The 19,329-nt window shown below is 40.5% G+C and overlaps 3 protein-coding genes across 7 annotated transcripts; 2 read left to right on the top strand and 1 right to left on the bottom strand.

Annotated features, from left to right (window-relative positions):
* Window positions 1-1,188: 1,188 nt before the first annotated feature.
* Window positions 1,189-5,633, bottom strand: gdpgp1 (GDP-D-glucose phosphorylase 1). Of its 4 annotated transcripts, none has more exons than XM_034085192.2 (2): window positions 5,575-5,633; window positions 1,189-3,986 (listed from the first exon to the last, which is right to left on the bottom strand). In XM_034085192.2, exon 2 carries the CDS (start codon window positions 3,976-3,978, stop codon window positions 2,896-2,898), a length of 1,083 nt encoding a protein of 360 aa, XP_033941083.1. In that variant the 5' UTR covers window positions 3,979-3,986; window positions 5,575-5,633; the 3' UTR covers window positions 1,189-2,895. The 4 variants fall into 4 exon arrangements, with proteins under 4 accessions (XP_033941083.1, XP_033941084.1, XP_033941082.1 ...); XM_034085193.1 differs by having other exon boundaries at window positions 5,579-5,597; XM_034085191.1 differs by lacking the exon at window positions 5,575-5,633 and adding an exon at window positions 5,485-5,566.
* Window positions 5,634-8,970: 3,337 nt separating this feature from the next.
* Window positions 8,971-16,951, top strand: LOC117447729 (titin-like). 2 transcript variants are annotated; one of them, XM_034084593.2, is made up of 4 exons: window positions 8,971-9,076; window positions 9,482-9,596; window positions 10,044-16,310; window positions 16,467-16,951. In XM_034084593.2, exons 1-4 carry the CDS (start codon window positions 9,056-9,058, stop codon window positions 16,499-16,501), a joined length of 6,438 nt encoding a protein of 2,145 aa, XP_033940484.1. In that variant the 5' UTR covers window positions 8,971-9,055; the 3' UTR covers window positions 16,502-16,951. The 2 variants fall into 2 exon arrangements, with proteins under 2 accessions (XP_033940484.1, XP_033940485.1); XM_034084594.2 differs by having other exon boundaries at window positions 8,990-9,080.
* A 536-nt stretch (window positions 16,952-17,487) lies between these two features.
* On the top strand, window positions 17,488-19,328 carry LOC117447731 (calcium and integrin-binding protein 1-like). Its single transcript, XM_034084596.2, has 7 exons — window positions 17,488-17,672; window positions 18,059-18,093; window positions 18,195-18,294; window positions 18,447-18,600; window positions 18,685-18,803; window positions 18,921-19,009; window positions 19,110-19,328. The coding sequence occupies exons 1-7, from the start codon at window positions 17,622-17,624 to the stop codon at window positions 19,129-19,131; spliced, it is 570 nt and encodes a 189-aa protein (XP_033940487.1). The 5' UTR covers window positions 17,488-17,621; the 3' UTR covers window positions 19,132-19,328.
* The last annotated feature ends 1 nt before the right edge of the window (window position 19,329 follows it).

Genomic DNA, 19,329 nt, shown 5'->3' with positions numbered 1-19,329 from the left:
GGAATAAAGTAGAATAGAATAGAATATAATTTACTCCTTTCCCTATAGCTTTTCTTATAGTAGAGTGTCGATCATCACACTTTATGAGATATATGTAATATATATAAGTAAAGTACTTCTTCTACTAAGGACACAGAAGACATGCTCCACATCCTGATTGAACAAGAGAAGGATGATGATGTTTAAGGACATCTTCTCAACAGATTGTTTTGGTTTTATCTTGTCTGGTGGGATAAAACACGTTTGTTATCCAGTCTGAGGGATTACATAGGTTTTATATTTTCTGGAAGCCCCTCTCTTAACACAAACACTCTTAGCATGTTAAGAGAGAGATTAACATTCCCTTTTTGTATACCATATGAAGCTTTTCTCTATAGTTAAAGGTCTCTAACGGACCTACACTTGTCCTCGTCTCACTAGTTGTTTCCTGTGCCTGTGAAGCATCAACTGTAAATAATGAGTAAACATGTTGGGCCCCATTAGAAAGATGCAGGACGTGTTGGACTTAGTCAACCATCACAGACGCAGGGTTCAAGGATGACACAAGGGTCCGGTTTGTTTGAAACAAAGTCTAGTAGTTTATGCACTACAGACACTTATACATGTTTCTTTGACATTAAGCCTTTTCTTAAGTTTATGTGCTCAAATAATTGACCAAATTTGCTTGGAGCCATTGCCATGCATCTAGTGCTGTGTTTTTCTTATTTGTAACAGGTAGTTGCTTTGAACATTTCCAATCTGTTTGATGCTTTTGTCCCTTTCTCAGCCACACTTTGTCAAATGGTGACGTACTAAGGTGAAAGTACACACAAGGATGCCCTAATGTAAATAAACATCATCCAAACCTACCTGTCCGGTCCTGGCTATTATGTAAGAAAGGTCAAATTCACTGGATTTAGGAGAACCCAGCAGCTCCTAAATGTCATGCGCTTGTTTTCCCCCAATGGCCTCAAGAAACTGTGATGACAAGTAGAGTAAACTGGCTTTAACCAGCAATAGAAAAAGCAATGTTAATTGTACAGATAAATTATTTCACAGGTAATGTGTTGAACACTGTCATTAAGGCCAATACAAATGGTTAGAGAATCATGTTTTCTAATCGAAGACATACATAATAGCACATTTGCTGAAAACATATCCACAATGTTTTAAATAGGCTTTTAATATTAGGAAATGTTATACCCTTTTTGACATAACAGCTATTTCTCCCCCTATGTTTGCATGATCAATTCATAAGTGTGAAGACACAACCAATGTTATAATAATCTATTCTTTGCTAAACAAACATTGATATAGTCCTGAATACAGCTTCAGCTATTGTTGCTGCAAAGCCTATGTTCAAAATGTTCCGTCAGATTTCCTGGTCACGGTATATGTTTGGTTCCTCATGTCAGTAAAAATTACTTCACGAGGAAAAAATGAGCGTGTCAGCAGCTAAACCTATAGATCAATGCACTGGTTGTGTGCTCACCAACAAATAACCTCATTAAAACGAACAAGCACTTATCCATGCTCATTGATCTTACTGCTCGGTTTAGCACTGCTACCTTGGTGCTGTTATCCTGGCAGATGATGTTCTCTTCAGGGATGAAGTGCAGCATTGATCCTTCTTGATCCTGAAACTCCTGGCTTTTTGAAGCAGCTTTTGTAACTTCGATATTTTTTAGAATAAAGGAAAGACGTGTGGTTAACTGTTGCCTGTAGGTTAAACATATAAAGCTGTATACATCTGTGTAGCATGTTTTAGCTATGTCAGACTGAGGCTCTTTTATCTTTTATTTCCCTGCTCATCCTGTAAACCAAGTGATCAACATCCGTGACAGCTTCACTTATCTAACCTTTGGGCTACTGAGACATACTGAAAATGTGTGAAGCAGGAAGTTAGTAGTTAAGAAAGGTGGTGACTACTACACTAAACACATCACAACAGGAGCTACCACTGAATTCCCATGAGGCAGATGCAGTAAATAACGTGATGCAGTCTTAACAGGCCTGGTTTATAGGCAGCAGTCCTATTCCCTGGTCATAGCAGGAAAAGTGAGGTTGTTACTTATCTCAGTAACAATTGAGAAGAGAATAAAACTCCATTACCGTCATTGCAGAAAGCACAATTCAATTAAGTGGCATTCCTAAAGGTGTCACACATACCAAACAGCAATACAAATAAGTAAGAATAAACATGTACTGTGTATCTTAAAGTTACAAAGTTTCCGGATATTGCACATTTGCAAATAAAGAGGAACATATATTGTACAAAGAAATACATTAAGGTGTAACCAGAAATAAAAGAAGCTTCTCTCTTTCAGTCAAATAACTCTTGCTCAATATTACAAACACTTGTCAGCGTCATCAGTGACTTACAGTTTCCACAACTCTTCTGTTGAATAAACACACTTGACTGTTTCCCTCTGCTACAATAGAAGATCCTTCAAGCATCACATTGTTTCCTAAAAAAATACTATTTAATGAATATGTATCATCAATCCTCAACCTCATTATATTCTTGGTGTTTTCCTTGAATGACCACTGATTTATACCGATATCTCAGCCAATGCTTCAAAAAGTGTATCTCCATATTCCTTTTCTTTAATTAATGAACAGCACCTGTCTTTCTATTTTGACAAGCCAAAACCCAACAATAAATACTAAAAAACGAATTTTATATTTTGAGATAAAATGCTTTCCGAATTTTATTTGAAGTTTTAAAACAACACATCAATTACTCAATTTGATATTCTCTTACTGATAATATAATTGTGTAAGAAGGTCTTTTGTGCACGGGACAAATGCAGGAAAGGAGATTTGGCATCGTTTCCAAAGAAACATTTCACCACAAAACCTAAACACATGTCAGGACATCTGAGGAATGTGTGCTCATCATTTAATGTTCATGCATTATAAATCCGCCAGATGGCGAGTGAGGTGCTGTTCTAACGTGTGAAACTCCGCTTCAGGCAGAAGATACCTCTCTATGACATCCTTGACATCTTTCTCAGTAGAGAGCTCATAGTCCTTCTTGTTCTTGAATGGTAAATGCCCTGCCAGCTCGCAGAGAGCAACGTTGAAGGCAGACTCGTCCTTTGCACCGAAGCACGATGTTCTGGGCCATACAGCGATGCGAACACCTTTTCTTGAGCAGTGATCCTTTTCATCCTGTATCTGATCAGAGGGCGGACTCCCGCGAGTCAAGAACAGGTTGTGCGCAGTATTACTTTCCACAAGAAAGTCTGTGACCTGACAGATGGCTCTGGCAACTTTCACCACACACTCTGATTCTGTGTAAAACAAAAAGCCTGCAGGAAAGTCCAACAAGCGATAAAATCCCTTTTCAGGAACTAGCAGCTTGACAGGCACAGATTCTATCTGGAGCTCATGGTTCAGGTAGTACCCATGTAGGTGTAAATGATTGACAGAGGCAAATGCTCCAAGACTATTGAACCCCACACGGAAGCCAGGATCGGAGCTCAGGAGTACAGATTCAATACCAACCTGGATGGAGAAGCTTGTCAGGACCTGCGGTAAACAGCATGAAGGTTCTTGAACAAAGAGACAATGTCCAAACTCCAAAGGGCTGACATTGACCAGCACGACCACTCTCCAACGTTCATGCAACTGTCCCTTTTCCTTTCTTCCCTCAACAACCTTTGTCATCTCAAATATGACTTCTTCTGGATCGATTTTGTTAAAATTAAACTGATTGGCATTGAACTCCTGCTTAATGCTCAGTATTTCCTCAGGCTTTCTTCTTTGTAATCCTCTTTGAATATTCAGCTGGGCCACATAGCCATGTGGGCCCGGCATGATACGCGTTTGTAAGTCATCCAGATGGTAGCGGAAGAGCCCCCTGTTCATCCTGTCTGACCAGCCGGCTTGGATGGTCAGGTCAAAATTTGATGGCTCTGGTGCAAGTCCATTTCCACTGCTCCGCTGGGCCTCTGTGACAAAGTCCTGGCCGTTATACACAAACTGGAGCGTCATGGTTAGATCTGCAGGGGAATAGTGAGGCAGAGAGGCGTTACATTTGACAATAAGGTTCACTATGGTATGTTAATGTATCATTCTGCTGTAGTCAGACATAGAGCCAGGTGATAGCCAGCTTGTGATCATAGAAGCGAGTTATGATTATCAATCACTCTGCATAGAGTAGCACTATCATACTGCATTGTAGTTAAACTATTTGGTATGGATTTGGAAACAATCTATTTTTGGTAAATCAATTCATAACACATACGTAAGCAAAACGTTTGCAATGACACATTAATCATATTTATTTAAGTACAATTTCCATGTATAGCCAATGGGCAAATTAGCACGAAGGTATTGAGGATAACACACTGGTTTGGTGTAACTCTAACGGGAATGTATAGATGGTCCCTAAGTGACACACTGTGGAGGAGCGAGGGCTGCAGTCGAATAGTCCATTTAGCTTAGGAACCTTCCTAACCGAGTGAAATGACCCGGAAGTCCCTCAGTGGCAGCCATGATAAGTGCCGTTCGAATTCTCTAGATGAGGAAAGGAGGTTTCAAACTTCCTTTATAACCTCCTTTAGCTTAGTAACCACTGGACCATTTGCCGCAGCATTTGCAGTCGCACAACAGTCGGCCGTTCACGGAAACAACCGATTATGACCGACAAATTATATCATGAAAGTTACGGTGCTTATTAAGCATTTTAAAATGTAGGTGGCAACTTGCCAAAGTGCTTTGTTTTGAACGTTCATCAGTATTATACTCAAAAAGAGAAATATGAACGTTAGTTTTTACTGAAATTATCAAATAAAGTCAACATTTCACAGTCATTACTGAGCAGTGGGGGTTGTTCAACTTTTAAAAGATGTTTGAATGGTGATACAGTGATAGATGTTAAGGACTAACGTTTATAATAAATACATTTGTATTGATTTTAAGATCTTTTCATAGTTCATACAATCTTTGGGATCATTTGTATTAATGTGGACCGGGGGGAGAGGGTGACGAGCATAAGTTTCACTTTTTTATTTCAATTCCAACTTTGGTCATGAAGAATATGTTTCTCTGTTGTCCCCGTTCATAAAGCATAAAACAACAGCATCAGAGCATGGTGCAGAGTCTCTAGATGAGTTTACAGTAGTCTCTCGTTCTTATTATACGGTTGTAGTCCGCTGTATAGAAAACTGTAGTTTCCCCACTGCAGCAGACGCATATTTATGACGTCCGCTGGCGCATCGTAAACACTTCGGATAGTGAAAGTGCAGTCGGATTCTCTCAAGTACCGCAGTCTCTTCTCCTAAATCCTTTTGAATTCTCCTATCGACTATCCCTTAACCCCGTGGCGTTTCACTCAGAGGTCAAGGAATAGACGATAGGGTTAGAATTTAGGAGCTGATTTTTTGACTATTCGACTGCAGCCGAGGGCTCCGCTGCGACCGGCCTGGCAGCTGAAATGAAAGCCCACTGGATCCTAGTTTTTTTGCAGTTCGAACAGTTTAAAGCTTTTTTATATACCTTTGTGTGATATGTTGTATACTAATGGGTCCAAATACATTTAATCGTACATGTGGTCTATGATATGAATGGATGTATTCGCTTCCTTACCTACACGTGTTCTTCTTCTGTGGTGTTTATTAATGAATTTCCGGTTCAATATTTCACAATAAAAGTTTCTATAAATGTATTTATTTGGAAAATCTTTGTTACCCCTTTAATAAATGTGTACATCAATTTCGACATCAGATTGAGTAAATAATTGAGTTGAATATTTTTTACATTTACATTTTAATACGGTAATGATAGCAGTTATAGCAGCCTACCAGTTTTAAATTGAAAGGAGGACAATTTGACAAAAAACAACGTTACATCCTATACATATTTCCAAAAACAGATCGCTGCATATTACACGAACATTATACTAATATAAGCACATGATACATCTAAAATTCACCCAGTAGTGAAACAAATATTCAAATAATGTAGGCTAGCCTACATTATTTGCATATTGTTCTGTGGTCACAATAAGCAGACTCAAACGAAAAGTCCTGCATTCAGGGGCGGATCATGGGGCGGACTGGCCATCTGGAGAACCAATCTGGCCGGCCCTTTAGAAAAAAATTGTTCAACGTCATCATTTAAAGAGCCTGTGACACGGTTTTCCCCCATCATCCAAACCCATCAATTTGAGTAAATATTGTCCCCTTGAAAACCGTTACTGAACTGATTTTGGATATTTGTACTTTGATAACCATTAATCTGCCCTTCAATGTTGACAATTTTCTGGATCTTCTCGCGGATTCTTTAAGTCCCGCCAAATGATGGGTGACGTCATTGCGGGCACAGCGCTCCAGCTGCACCATCCAGGATCCCAGTTTCTGCATGTAAACACACGATGGTGCACACAGCAGCAAGCTCAGACAGCGATGACAGTTTAATTTTGAACGTGTCTGAGAGCTCATATGAGGCTGAAGGATCGGTTTATGTTGTATCTGTTAGAAGTTTAGGAATGAGGTGCGTCAATATGGGCGTTCATAGGTCATGTAGCCAGTGGTGGACTGGGACTAAAAATCATCCCGGGACTCTCGACCGGCCCACTTCGGTACCGCTAGTAAATTGTCAACGGGGGGAGTGGGGGATGTCAGGGGCGGCGGGTGCTGTAGATAGTAAATGTAAATATTTGTGTCACTGCATCCTGGTAAAATACAAATATAATGTCTGTGTCTTTGACCTTAGCGCTGCTAGCCACCTGTGCCCTGTACTACGAAGCCAGTTCAACAGACCCTGGATATGTTTGAGTAACAAACAAACTAACAACAACAAACTAACAACAACAAACTAACAAACGAGATCTCGCTAAGCGGTCTTACGACGCTGGTTATCAACTCGGTAAATCAAGCCAGGGTTTCTCTCTCCAGCTGAGAGCGCGTTCACGTCTAAGACACGAGTGGATCTGACTTTAATTACATTTGTCTCGAGTGTTTCGTCAACATAATGTGTTGCTTAAAATAATACTTCTGCATACAGTCTGTGACACTGTGAGTGTTGCACGGCCAGATGAGGCTGGAGAAGCTGACTCAGATAAGGAAATATATGATATATTATGATATTATATGATCGATGATCTAATTGATGATGTAATATGAATGATAAGTGCGACACGTTGGCGTCTTCTCTGCATACGGCAGTTTAAACTGCATTTTCTTTATCCTGTAATATGACTTGAGAGATTTAAACTCCGCACACTGAGTTGATCTCTTTTCTATAGACGCCGGAGGTGGGCAGCGGCAGGTAAAAGAAGTTATTTAGCCTTCTCAAACCTGAGCCTCACGCGCCGCCTATGGGGGATGTGCTAGTTACTTATCCGACCGGCCCACTTCGGTATCGGCCCATCGGGATTCGTCCCGATGGCCAGTCCGCCACTGCACCCAGCCCACGTAAACTGTCAACGCGGGGAGCCTCGCTGCGGGGAGACGGTGGACCAAGTGTCCCGATCGGAGTGGGAATAATAATAATAATCCGTGCATTTTATCCATTAATTTCCCCAACATTGTGGTAAAAAAACCACACGTTTATATGTTGTTGGTGTACTACAACTACAAAAAGCATCGGTTTGTTTTCTCATCAGGAAATGCAGACCGGCTCAAACAAACGATTTGTAATCATCATCCTCACGATCATTTAATGTATCATATGTTCTCCGAATTGACATGAAAGCACTAATAAATGTAGTTTCATCCACTTGAGTTTATAACCACAAAAATAATCGATTTGTTTTTATATCACATCTGACGGGAGGAAATTCAGCAGCTCTCACTCCCGATTTTTAATCCTAATGTAATCATCATCTTCACCACGATGAAAGCACTAATAAATGTAGTTTCATCCACTTCAGTTTACAACTACAAAAATAATCGATTTGTTTTTATATCACATCTGACGGGAGGAAATTCAGCAGCTCTCACTCCCGATTTTTAATCCTAATGTAATCATCATCTTCACCACGATGAAAGCACTAATAAATGTAGTTTCATCCACTTGAGTTTACAACTACAAAAATAATCGATTTGTTTTTATATCACATCTGACGGGAGGAAATTCAGCAGCTCTCACTCCCGATTTTTAATCCTAATGTAATCATCATCTTCACCACGATCATTTATGTTTATGTCGCCGAATTGACATGAAAGCACTGACAAATATGAATATACTGTAGTCAACTTCATTAAAACGTTATTAACGTGCCTAATCTCAGTAATTCACCATTTCTACGCATGACAACACACTTTGTCCGTGTTTGGCTCTCGAAGCGTTCCCGCATTGACGTCACTTCCGGCTTCCCCCAAAACTTCAAAATGAGTCGATGGAATTTCCCCGCGATGTTCGAAATTATTGATATTTAACGGAACGGTATCGCTTTTTCTTTTTTAAACTGACGGTTCGAGATTACTAGTAGCCCAATATTTCATTGCACAACAGTTGTTGGGATGCTGTCACAGGCTCTTTAAGTACAGAATTGTCATCAACAAAATATAATCAAAGCATCAAAGGTAAAATAATTTGCTTTCAGAGTTAACACATTATATACTGGAATATTATTATTAATGCATTTAGATGTAAATATTTGCCTAATGTTATGTATGTGAGGTAAAGCCAAGTACAAAGTACAATATTTGCCTCTATTAAAATTGGGCATAAAATGAAATTCCTCCTAACTATTTGTTTCAAAATAATCTTGTTCCCCCTAATAAGTGCTCACATACAACCCACCCCCAATAATGACACACACATAAAGCTGTTCAGAGGATATCCAAACGATAAGCCGTATTGTATTGAAAAAGAATGTGAGCAATATTTTACTGCTGAGCAACTGTCCAGTTTTTCCTTGTTGATCCGTAGAGGCTCAACTCACTCTGAAAGAATGAGCAGCTGGCCAATGAGCCATCATGGTTATTTTTGTCTCTACATGCTGTAGGAGATAAAGCAGGCAGTGATTGGCAGAGTTGTGAATGTGTACCACAGAGTTTTGGGGCTCATCACAGACGGTGTGTCTCATCTAAACTACCTACTGAACTATCTGTGAAAAACTATGGAAGACAGCAACAACAAAGTAGGTACAGTTGTGTTTGATGCCTGGTTAGTAAAACTGCTATGATTTCTTAAAAGTTATTTAAACATAGACAGCTACAAAAATAGTTGTGTGCCGTTAACAAATTACACTTTGATTAATTATTTGAAATATTGATTATGGGGTTTCTTTTCTACGTTGAAATGGCTTTAACCTTTTTAGAGCTTCAAGAGTTGGACAATAATAGAGTTGTATCTGTTTAGAGGAACAGATGGCAGTCTGGTCCGCCATGCTTCTAGTTATTTTTAACACCATCAACAGTTTCTGTTACCAACACATCACTCTCACTATGATAGCCTAATACTAGTTTGTTAGTTTTGCCCTGATTGTTTTAGCTGGTCTTTCATTTCATTTTCTCTGACAGTTTTGTACCTCTTTCTTTTGTAGGTGGAAAAGAACGCAGAAGATAAAGCTCCCAATCTAAATCTAAATATGACACCAAATGCTGATGGAGGGCACACAGAAGATGATTCACAGTCACCCCTAACAGTCATTGTCCAAGGTATGTACTGCATTAATCCAATTTGTAATTAATCCATTAATACACCACATATTGTCTAGATAGTGACTATTAATACTTCCCTTCTCCCAATTTTCAATTTAATCATGTTTAAATTAATCACAATTATAGATATATATGCAATAAACCATATTGTGAAACAAATACGAGACTCATTTAACAACACAATTTTAGTTCAAACACGTACTTATATGTTTTTGTGGCTTAATATCTCGCAATGTTTTGAACGAGTCACATTTCGAAGTTCTGAAATGTTTTCCATCCTTTAACATGTGTTCACTGATCAGATAAACGTTTTTATTCAAATTCATTTAATTGAAATACGTATTTGGTTTATCAAGCACAATATTCATTTTGTAAAATCAGCCCGACTCCGCAAAGTAATCCCAATTAATGTAATAATTTCACGCTTTTATCCTCTTACACCAGGTCATGGAGCCACTTCTGCAGAGAGTGGAGAAAACAATCCCGATGTCCAGACTGGCCCTGACACAGATAAGGAAAATGCCATTAAGCCAAACCTCCAGATAACATATAGCACATTTACTGTCAAGAATGGTCAAGATCTGAAGGTAGAGATCCCAGTGGTTGGGCACCCTGCACCAAAAATTGAATGGAAAAGAGATGGTCAGGCCGTCAAGGAGACATCAAGACTAGAGGTTACGAATATGTCATCATTAACAGTTCTTCATATCAGACATGCTGCCAGGGAGCACTTTGGTCAATACTCTATCATTGCAAACAACAGTGCTGGAAAATGTACAGGAGAAATCACTGTGGTTGTTCTGGAAAAGCCAGATCCACCTACAGGGCCTTTGAGAATTGATGAGATCAGTTCTGACTACGTTGTCATCTCCTGGGAGCCACCAGAGTACACGGGAGGGTGTCAGCTAGACAACTATGTAGTAGAGAAACGTGACACTCTAAGTACAGAATGGCAGACTGTGTCAGCAACAACAGTAAGAACCACAATCAAAGTAACAAAACTGAAGACAGGAAATGAATACCAATTCAGAGTGTTTGCAGAAAATAGATATGGAAAGAGCACTGCAATCACCTCTCCTATTGTAATGGCACAGTATCCTTTTAGTGTGCCCACTGAGCCTGGCACCCCCTTTGTGTCCACAGTGGCAAAGTACAGCATGGTGGTTGAATGGGAGCCTCCAGCCAAAGATGGAGGCAGCCCACTCATCGGCTATCACCTTGAACGCAAAGAGAAGAACAGCATTTTATGGACCAAGCTGAACAAAATTGTTATACCTGATGCTCGCTTCAAAACAAATGGACTGGAGGAAGGCATCGAGTATGAATTTAGGGTCTTTGCAGAGAATATTGCTGGACTTAGCCCATCTAGTAAAATATCTGAATGCTATGTGGCAAGAGATCCGTGTGATCCACCTGGTAAACCTGAAGCTGTTGTCATAACAAGAGAGAACATCACACTTCAGTGGGAAAAACCGAAGTTTGACGGTGGAAGCGCAATTACAGGCTATGTTGTTGAAAAGAGGGAGCTACCAGATGGCAGATGGATGAAGGCAAACTACACCAGTGTTATTGAGAATCAGTTCACAGTCACAGGTCTGACAGGAGGTCAAAGTTATGAGTTTAGAGTGACTGCTAAGAATGGTGCTGGTGTTTGGAGCACACCTTCAGAAAATGTAAACATCATCGCTCAGGATGTTATTGAAGGACCCACAGTGCTTTTGGATCCCAAGTTCAAGAGTACTACTGTTGTTCAGGCTGGTGAGACATTTGTTATTGATGCTGATTACTTTGGAAAGCCCCTCCCTGAAGTATGTTGGCTCAAGGATGGAAAAGAAATTGACAAAGCTACACAGAGAATGGAGGTAAAAAACACCCTCACTCACACAACTTTGACCGTCAGGAATTGTGCACGAGTGGACGGGGGACAGTTTGTCTTGAGCCTCAGAAACATGGGTGGAACTACATCTACCCGCGTTGTTGTCAAGGTCCTGGATAGATCTGGTCCTCCAGACGGACCACTGAAGGTGAAAGTTGTCAGTGCAGAGAAGTGTAATCTTCACTGGAACCCCCCTTTAAATGATGGTGGTGCCACTGTTTCCCACTACATCATTGAAAAAAGGGAGACCAACCGTGTTACTTGGACAGGGGTTGAGCATCACGTTGAAGCTGTCAGTTACAAAGTGACAAAACTGGTGCCTGGTAAAGAGTATATATTAAGAATTGCTGCTGTGAATAAGTTCGGTGTTGGTGAATTTCTGGAATCAGAACCCTTCATTGCACAACATCCATTTACAACACCCAGCGCACCTTCTACCCCTTCAGCCAGCACTGTGACTGGTGATTCCATAGTGCTCTCATGGGAAAGGCCTGAGAATGATGGAGGCTCAGAAATTGAGGGCTACATCTTGGAGAAATGTGACAAAGAGGGAGTCAGATGGACCAAATGCAACAAGAGACGACTAAATGAGTTGCGTTTTCGATGCACAGCGCTGGCTGAGGGACATTACTATCAGTTTAGAGTATTTGCAGAGAATGCTGCTGGTGTTGGTGCACCCAGTGAGCAAAGTGAGTACATCAAAGTATGTGAAGCAACTTACCCACCTGGACCCCCTACCAACCCAAAAGTGATAGACTATTCCCGCAGTACTGTGTCTCTGACCTGGTCAAGGCCTATCTATGATGGTGGAGCAGCCACCAGTGGCTTTGTAGTTGAGATGAAAGAAGCATCAGAAGATGAGTGGATTGCATGTACTCCGAGCACAGGTGTAAAGGACACAAACTACACAGTGGAGAGACTAAGAGAAAATGCAGAGTACAATTTCCGTATACGTGCGATGAATGTTGCTGGAGTTGGAGAGCATGTGGATCTATCTCAGTCAGTGGTAGCTGCTGAAAAACCGGAGGCACCTGAGATTGAGTTGGATGCAACCTTGAGGAAGATTGTCGGTGTTCGAGCCTGTTCCACATTAAGACTCCTTGTCACCATCAGAGGCAGGCCAGAGCCTGAAGTTAAATGGTCAAAGGATGGTGGCCCTCTCAGTGAACGCGCTCAAATTGAGGTAAAAAGCTTCTACACAGAGTTAGTGATCGAGAATGTCAATAGAAATGACACAGGAAAATATGTGTTGACTGCTGAGAACTGCAATGGCCTTAAATCAGCATTCATTAATGTCAGAGTATTGGACTCCCCCAGTGCACCAACAAACGTAGAGGTCAAGGATATAAAGAGGGACTCTGTGTCCATCTCCTGGGAGGCACCTCTCATTGACGGAGGAGCAAAGATTTCACACTATATCGTAGAAAAGCGAGAAGACGCTAGAAAGGCATTCACAAGCGTATGTAGCAACTGTGTAAGAAACTCATACAGGATTGACAATCTCCAAGAAGGAAGTTTCTACAATTTTCGTGTTCTGGCTGTGAATGAGTTTGGCACTGGACTGCCAGCAGTAACCACTGACGCTGTTAAAGTGTCTGAGGCTCCTCTGCCCCCTGGTAAAATCACACTCAGTGATGTTACTTCTAATAGTGCAAGCCTCTCTTGGGAGAAGCCTGACCATGATGGAGGAAGCAAAATCACACGTTATATTGTAGAAATGCAGGCCAAGGGAGAAGACGCATGGACAATGTGCTCAGAGAGTAAATCACTTGAAGCAACTATTAATGGGCTGGCAAAAGAAAATGAGTATTTCTTCAGAGTAAGCGCTGTGAACGACAAGGGAAAAAGTGAGCCAAAGTCTCTCATGGCACCTGTAACAGTAAAGGACACTAGTGCTGGGCCCATTATTAATTTGCTGTCCAACACATTTAGTGTGAAGGCAGGAAGTGACTTAAAGATAGACGTTCCATTCAAGGGTGTACCAACACCAACAGTCACATGGAAGAAGGATGGCAACTTGCTGAAAGAGACAAGCAGGGTAAATGTGCACACATCTGACACATCATCGCAGATCATTATCAAAGATGCAACCAAAATAGACGTTGGCATGTATGAGGTGACCCTTACCAACTCGACAGGAACTACATCTGCTGAAATCTCTGTTAATGTTTTTGAAAGACCTGGACCACCAAGTGATCTCAGTTTGGATGAAGTGAGTGCTGACTTTATGTCTTTGTCTTGGCAGCCCCCACATTATACTGGTGGGTGTCAGATCAGTAATTATGTTGTTGAGAAAAGAGATACAGGCAGTACAATATGGCAGACTGTGTCAGCCACGGTTGCCAGAACCTCAATCAAGATATCCCGTCTGAACCAGGGAGCTGAATATCAACTTCGTATTGCTGCAGAGAATCGTTATGGTAAAAGCCAATGTGTTGAGTCTGAACATGTGGTTGCCCAGTATCCCTTTAAGCCCCCTAGTCCAGCAACCAATCTCCATGTTGTTAGTGCCTCAAAGTCTGTCATGGTGGTTGCATGGAGCAATCCAGAGAGTGATGGTGGCAGCCCTATAATTGGTTATCATATTGAATGCAAGGATCACAGCAGTATTTTGTGGACAAAGTTAAACCGCAACCCAGTGAGTGAGAACCAGTTCAAGGTAACAAGTGTTGAAGAAGGGCTGATATATGAGTTCCGGGTCTGTGCTGAAAACATGGCTGGTGTTGGGCCATGCAGTAAAGCATCTGAGCCTGCAGCAGCAAGAGACCAGTGTGATCCCCCAAACAACCTCTCAGTTACCAATATAACAAACAGCTCAGTTACCCTGTCCTGGGAAAAACCAGAATATGATGGTGGGGCAAAAATAACTGGGTATATTGTTGAGCGTAAAGAGCTGCCTGAAAATTGCTGGCTTAAATGCAACTTCACCAACTTACAGGACACCTTCTTGGAAGTGATTGGCCTCACAGAGGGTGAAGAGTATAATTTTCGTGTGATTGCAAAGAATTCAGCTGATCTCTTTAGTTCGCCCTCTGAAACCACGGGTCCAGTTACAGTACAGCATGATGTGGAGCCACCCAAAATTATACTGGAGGACAAATGTAGACAGGTGATGGTTGTCAGAGCAGGAGACCTCCTAAGAATAGATGCTGACATCTCTGGCCGACCCAACCCTACAGTGTTTTGGTCGAAGAATGGTCTAAATATTGGCACCAAGGGACGGGTTGAGATCACTGCAACAAAGATGCATACCTCTCTACTTATCAGAGAAAGTGTTAGGAAAGACTCCGGACAGTATATTGTGACCCTACAGAGTACGGGTGGTACTACATCTAGGTCTATCACCTGCAAGGTCCTGGACAGACCCGGCCCACCTGCTGGACCTCTAGAAGTGTCTGCACTCTCAGCAGAGAAATGCACCCTGTCGTGGGGACCCCCTAAAGAGACTGGCGGTGCTGAGATCATGCACTATATGGTTGAAAAGTGTGAAACAAGCCGAGTTGCCTGGACCTTAATGTATGGTGAATTGATGGCAACTACCTGCAAAATAACCAAGCTACTCAAAGGAAATGAATACCTATTTAGGGTGAGAGCAGTGAACAAATATGGAGAAGGTGAGATTTTGGAAAGTGAGCCCATCAAGGCAATGGATCCCTTTACTATCCCGTCTGCACCGACTGATGTTGAGGTAACAAGTGCAACCAGTGAAGTTATGACTATCTGCTGGAAGAGACCTACCTCTGATGGTGGTAGTCGCATCAGTGGTTACATTATTGAGAAGAGGGAAAAGCAAGGTGTCCGTTGGGTGCGTGTTAACAAGAAGCCTGTCTATGACCTACGAGTCAAAGCCCCCGGGCTGCATGAAGGATGCGAGTATGAATTTAGAGTCTTTGCTGAGAATGTTGCTGGGCTAAGTGAACCCAGTCTCCCATGCCCGCTAACTATGGCAGAAGATCCAAAGTTTCTCCCCTCTCCTCCTACGAAACCCACCATAATTGATTCATCCAGGACCTCCATCACTCTGTCATGGAACAAGCCGCTGTTTGATGGTGGATCAGATGTAACAGGGTATAAAGTTGAATTCAGAAAATCAGGAGAAGAAGACTGGACTGTTGGTGTTCATAACACCGATACAACAGAGTTTACAGTAACTGGGCTCACTTCAGGGACTGAATATGTTTTTAATGTCAGTTCGATAAATAAGATTGGCATCAGCGAACCCAGTCCTGAAACAGATCCTGAAGTAGCCATGGAGAGAGAGGAGGAGCCCAGGTTTGATGTTGCCACTGATATTAGGAAACCCCTGATTGTTAAAGTTGGAGGCACCTTCACTTTGACTGTGCCTTTCACAGGCAAGCCTGTTCCTAGTGTGACATGGGACAAAGCAGATATTGATCTGAGAATCAGAGGAATGATCAACACCAGCAGCTCAATCAGCTCTATCACAGTGGAAAGAGCAACACGCGATGACTCCGGAAAATACATAGTCAGACTGCAAAACGTTGCTGGATCTGCCTCTTTGACGCTGAATGTGAGAGTTTTGGACTCGCCTGGACCGCCAAGTAATGTAGCAGTTAAAGACGTGACTAATAATTCTGCCACTGTTACCTGGGACATCCCTGAGAATGAGGGAGGAGCCCCTGTCAATAACTACCTTGTAGATATACGGGACATCAGCAGGAAAGGGTGGACAAGACTCACTGACAAATGCCGTCGACTGTTCTACAAGTTGTCTGACCTGGAAGAGGGAGGAATCTACTTCTTCAGAGTCACCGCTGAAAATGAGTATGGGATCAGTGTTCCAGCTGAGACCAAGGAGGGAACAAAAATGATAGGTACAGTCTGTGAATAAATAACACATGAGTTGTTGTATTTGGTAGAAATATAAAGAAGCATAAGTAGGATGTGAAATATTTTACAGAACAATTAAATGTATTAAGCACTTTCGTTGCACATTATTCTACTTTGTGCAAAACATTTTTATTTTTCAGATACAACCGATTGGGAGACAAATCCAGGGGCTTAGCGTGTCTTCTTCCCAGAAATGAATGTACCATCTCCTGATGTTCCTGTCAAGATACTCATCTACTGTATATCCCATCTCTATGAAGTGCTGATCAGAAAAAAACAGTTAGTGAATGCTCTGTGAACTAATGCATTACCAGAGGTTGCAGTTTTGTAGATATACTCGGGCCTATCTTTTTTTAATAGTTTTTTCTCTAATATGCTTTCATGATGATGGATTTTATAGAAAGAAATGCATCAATGTCCTGATTTTGTTTGCTTATGGTTATAAAACAATGATAACAAAAAATGATGTGGTTTGTTGCAGATCTCTAATAAAAATAAAGAAGTTTTACTCCCAACTTTTATGTAGTTACAAATTATGAACACTGGCTGACATAACCCTTGCAAAGAATATAATAAGACATATACAAACAAATAAAACGTTATTTTTTGTGAAATTTTGATGCAATATACTTGTGCTGGAACCTTTTATATATTGTGTTATATTGGCTCAAATGTAAAATGGGATTGTGGCAATTTACTCTTTTGTTGCATGTCTTTCATTGTTAAAAGCAAAAATCCACCCAAAATACCTCATGATACCAACATACTTAACAAAAAGATTCTAGAGAGTAGGACCCAGTGATAAACTACTGCAAAAAAAATCATTGCAAAAATATGTACATCTTATATTAAAACATTATTAGTAATATAATAAATGTCATCGATGTTACTGTATGAAGACACGAAGATTGGAATGGAAGAATAACAAAAAGTCTGCAGGTTTCCCAGTTGTTAGAATTAAAAAGTAGGAATTTCCAAAGTAATTCAGTGTCACTCAGACTAGAGTCAGGGTTTTGTTTTATTCACAATGAACTGTGTCAAAATAAAGTAAGATGATTTTTTAAAATAACTTCATAGGTAAGACCCACAAGTCACCAGCCTTCGCCATTTGTCCTGAAAGAATATTATAAAGGAAGCTGTTTGCATGTACGTCACTATGGAAACCGTTACAGCCAAATACAGGAAAGGGGACGCTCTACTTAGATACCCGGAAGTAGGCGATGTAAAGAGTAACTTAACTCGCTGCGTAACTCTTCACAACAACAAAAGTACATTTGCGACCTGAATTATCCGAAATGGGAACTACTGCAAGTCAACTTGGGAAGGATATGCTCTCAGAATATCAAGTAAGTGCCGAAGTACATATTATATCGACATTGTTAACCGAGTGGCTAAAGTTGAAAAGTTGTATTTTATAAACGAGGATATCGTAACATAGAAGTTATTTTAGCCTAACGTTTAAAGGCAACTTAAAACTGTTACAGCATTGGTATCAAGTATGATTATCTTGCGGTCTATAACGTAAAGTTAGTTAAACTACCATAACGCTAGTGGTAGCTTTATTGAAATACCACTATTCATCAAGCTTATATCGCTATTATTGTTACCAATATAACAACTCAGACCATGGATGTCATGTACCTATTATAGAAAAGTCAGACTTTTTTTTTTAAAGTATTGCTTTATGTATTCTGTGACTTGTCATTTTAATAATACTCATTTGTACTTTTAGGAGCTGACTTTCTTGACAAAACAGGAAATTCTTCTGTAAGTGTGCTGCATGCCACATAAAAAACATGTTTTATAAAGCATAGGAATCAATGTTTATTGTGATCCATGCGTATGTCTTTTTTTATTCATTTGTTTAGTGCCCACAAGAGATTCACTGAACTGCTCACTAAAGATGAAAAAGACCTTCCAAATAACAGAGTGCCAATGGAGAGGATTCTCACTCTGCCAGAGCTCAAGGTGAAAAGCTATTGGAAAGTAAAATAGGAGAAATGTGATGTTGACTGCTTAGTGGTCATATGCATAACATGACTAGGAGTGTCTTGTGCTTTGTGTGTTCTTGTAGAAGTAATGATAAACTGCACTGACCCTTGTACTTGTCCTTCTTACAGTCCAACCCTTTCAGGAAAAGAATCTGCAATGTATTCTCAACATCTGAATACAAAGATGGAGGCCTCACATTTGAGGACTTCCTGGATCTCCTAAGTGCCTTCAGTGACTCTGCTACTCTGGAAATCAAATCCCACTATGCATTCCGTATATTTGGTAAATAGGTGGATGCAAAAATCTGGTTACTAATTAAAACATGTAATTCATCAATCTGTGTAACAAGCATATTTGTATTTTCAGACTTTGACGATGATGGAACTCTTGATTGTGGCGATCTGGAGAAGTTGGTAAACTGCCTCACCGGTGAGACAGACGACACAAGGCTTACTCCTGAAGAAATGAGGCAGCTCATTAACAATGTGAGTTCACTGGGGCTTCTTCCTTTTCAAATATGTAGAAAGACACACTACATGGTTCAAACAGCTCTGAACACCTACCTGTCAGAGTAACAGTTGTTCCCTTGGTTTGTTTTACAGATTCTGGAAGAGTCAGATATTGACAAGGATGGGACTGTGAACCTCTCAGAGTTTCAGCATGTCATTTCAAGATCTCCAGATTTCGTCAGGTGACTAAAAATCAAATGATGATATATAGATGGATAGATATATAGTTTACTAAAAGCAATGTTGTTCATAATTAACTGCTTCTGTTATATTTCTCCGCAGTTCTTTCAAGATTGTGCTGTGAAGACCTCATGGGCTGTGGCAATGGATCACCCTTTAACTCTCATATGGTGTTTCATTTACAATTAGAACACTTTTAGATATTTGCCTTAAATTATACTGGATTTTATTGCCGTAACTATTTTATGGATCATTTATAAAATATAAAAACCTGTGATTTTTTTATTTCTATAAAGAAAATAAAAAATATTTTCAAGAAGAC

The sequence above is a fragment of the Pseudochaenichthys georgianus genome, chromosome 6 (assembly GCF_902827115.2).
Source record: "Pseudochaenichthys georgianus chromosome 6, fPseGeo1.2, whole genome shotgun sequence".
In the NCBI taxonomy this organism is placed as follows: domain Eukaryota; kingdom Metazoa; phylum Chordata; class Actinopteri; order Perciformes; family Channichthyidae; genus Pseudochaenichthys; species Pseudochaenichthys georgianus.
The sequence above is the reverse complement of the archived record's forward strand: the minus strand, read 5'-3'. Positions and strand labels throughout refer to the sequence as shown.

Coding starts and splice junctions, on each gene's coding strand:
- gdpgp1 (XM_034085191.1), bottom strand. CDS start 5,524: ATGTATTTGGACCCATTAGTATACAACATATCACACAAAG. Junction 3,987..5,484: donor ATACAACATATCACACAAAG/GTATATAAAAAA, acceptor ATTCCCCTGCAG/ATCTAACCATGACGCTCCAG.
- LOC117447729 (XM_034084593.2), top strand. CDS start 9,056: ATGGAAGACAGCAACAACAAA. Junction 9,077..9,481: donor TGGAAGACAGCAACAACAAA/GTAGGTACAGTT, acceptor TTTCTTTTGTAG/GTGGAAAAGAACGCAGAAGA. Junction 9,597..10,043: donor CCTAACAGTCATTGTCCAAG/GTATGTACTGCA, acceptor CTCTTACACCAG/GTCATGGAGCCACTTCTGCA.
- LOC117447731 (XM_034084596.2), top strand. CDS start 17,622: ATGGGAACTACTGCAAGTCAACTTGGGAAGGATATGCTCTCAGAATAT. Junction 18,295..18,446: donor TCACTCTGCCAGAGCTCAAG/GTGAAAAGCTAT, acceptor TCCTTCTTACAG/TCCAACCCTTTCAGGAAAAG. Junction 18,804..18,920: donor TGAGGCAGCTCATTAACAAT/GTGAGTTCACTG, acceptor TTTGTTTTACAG/ATTCTGGAAGAGTCAGATAT.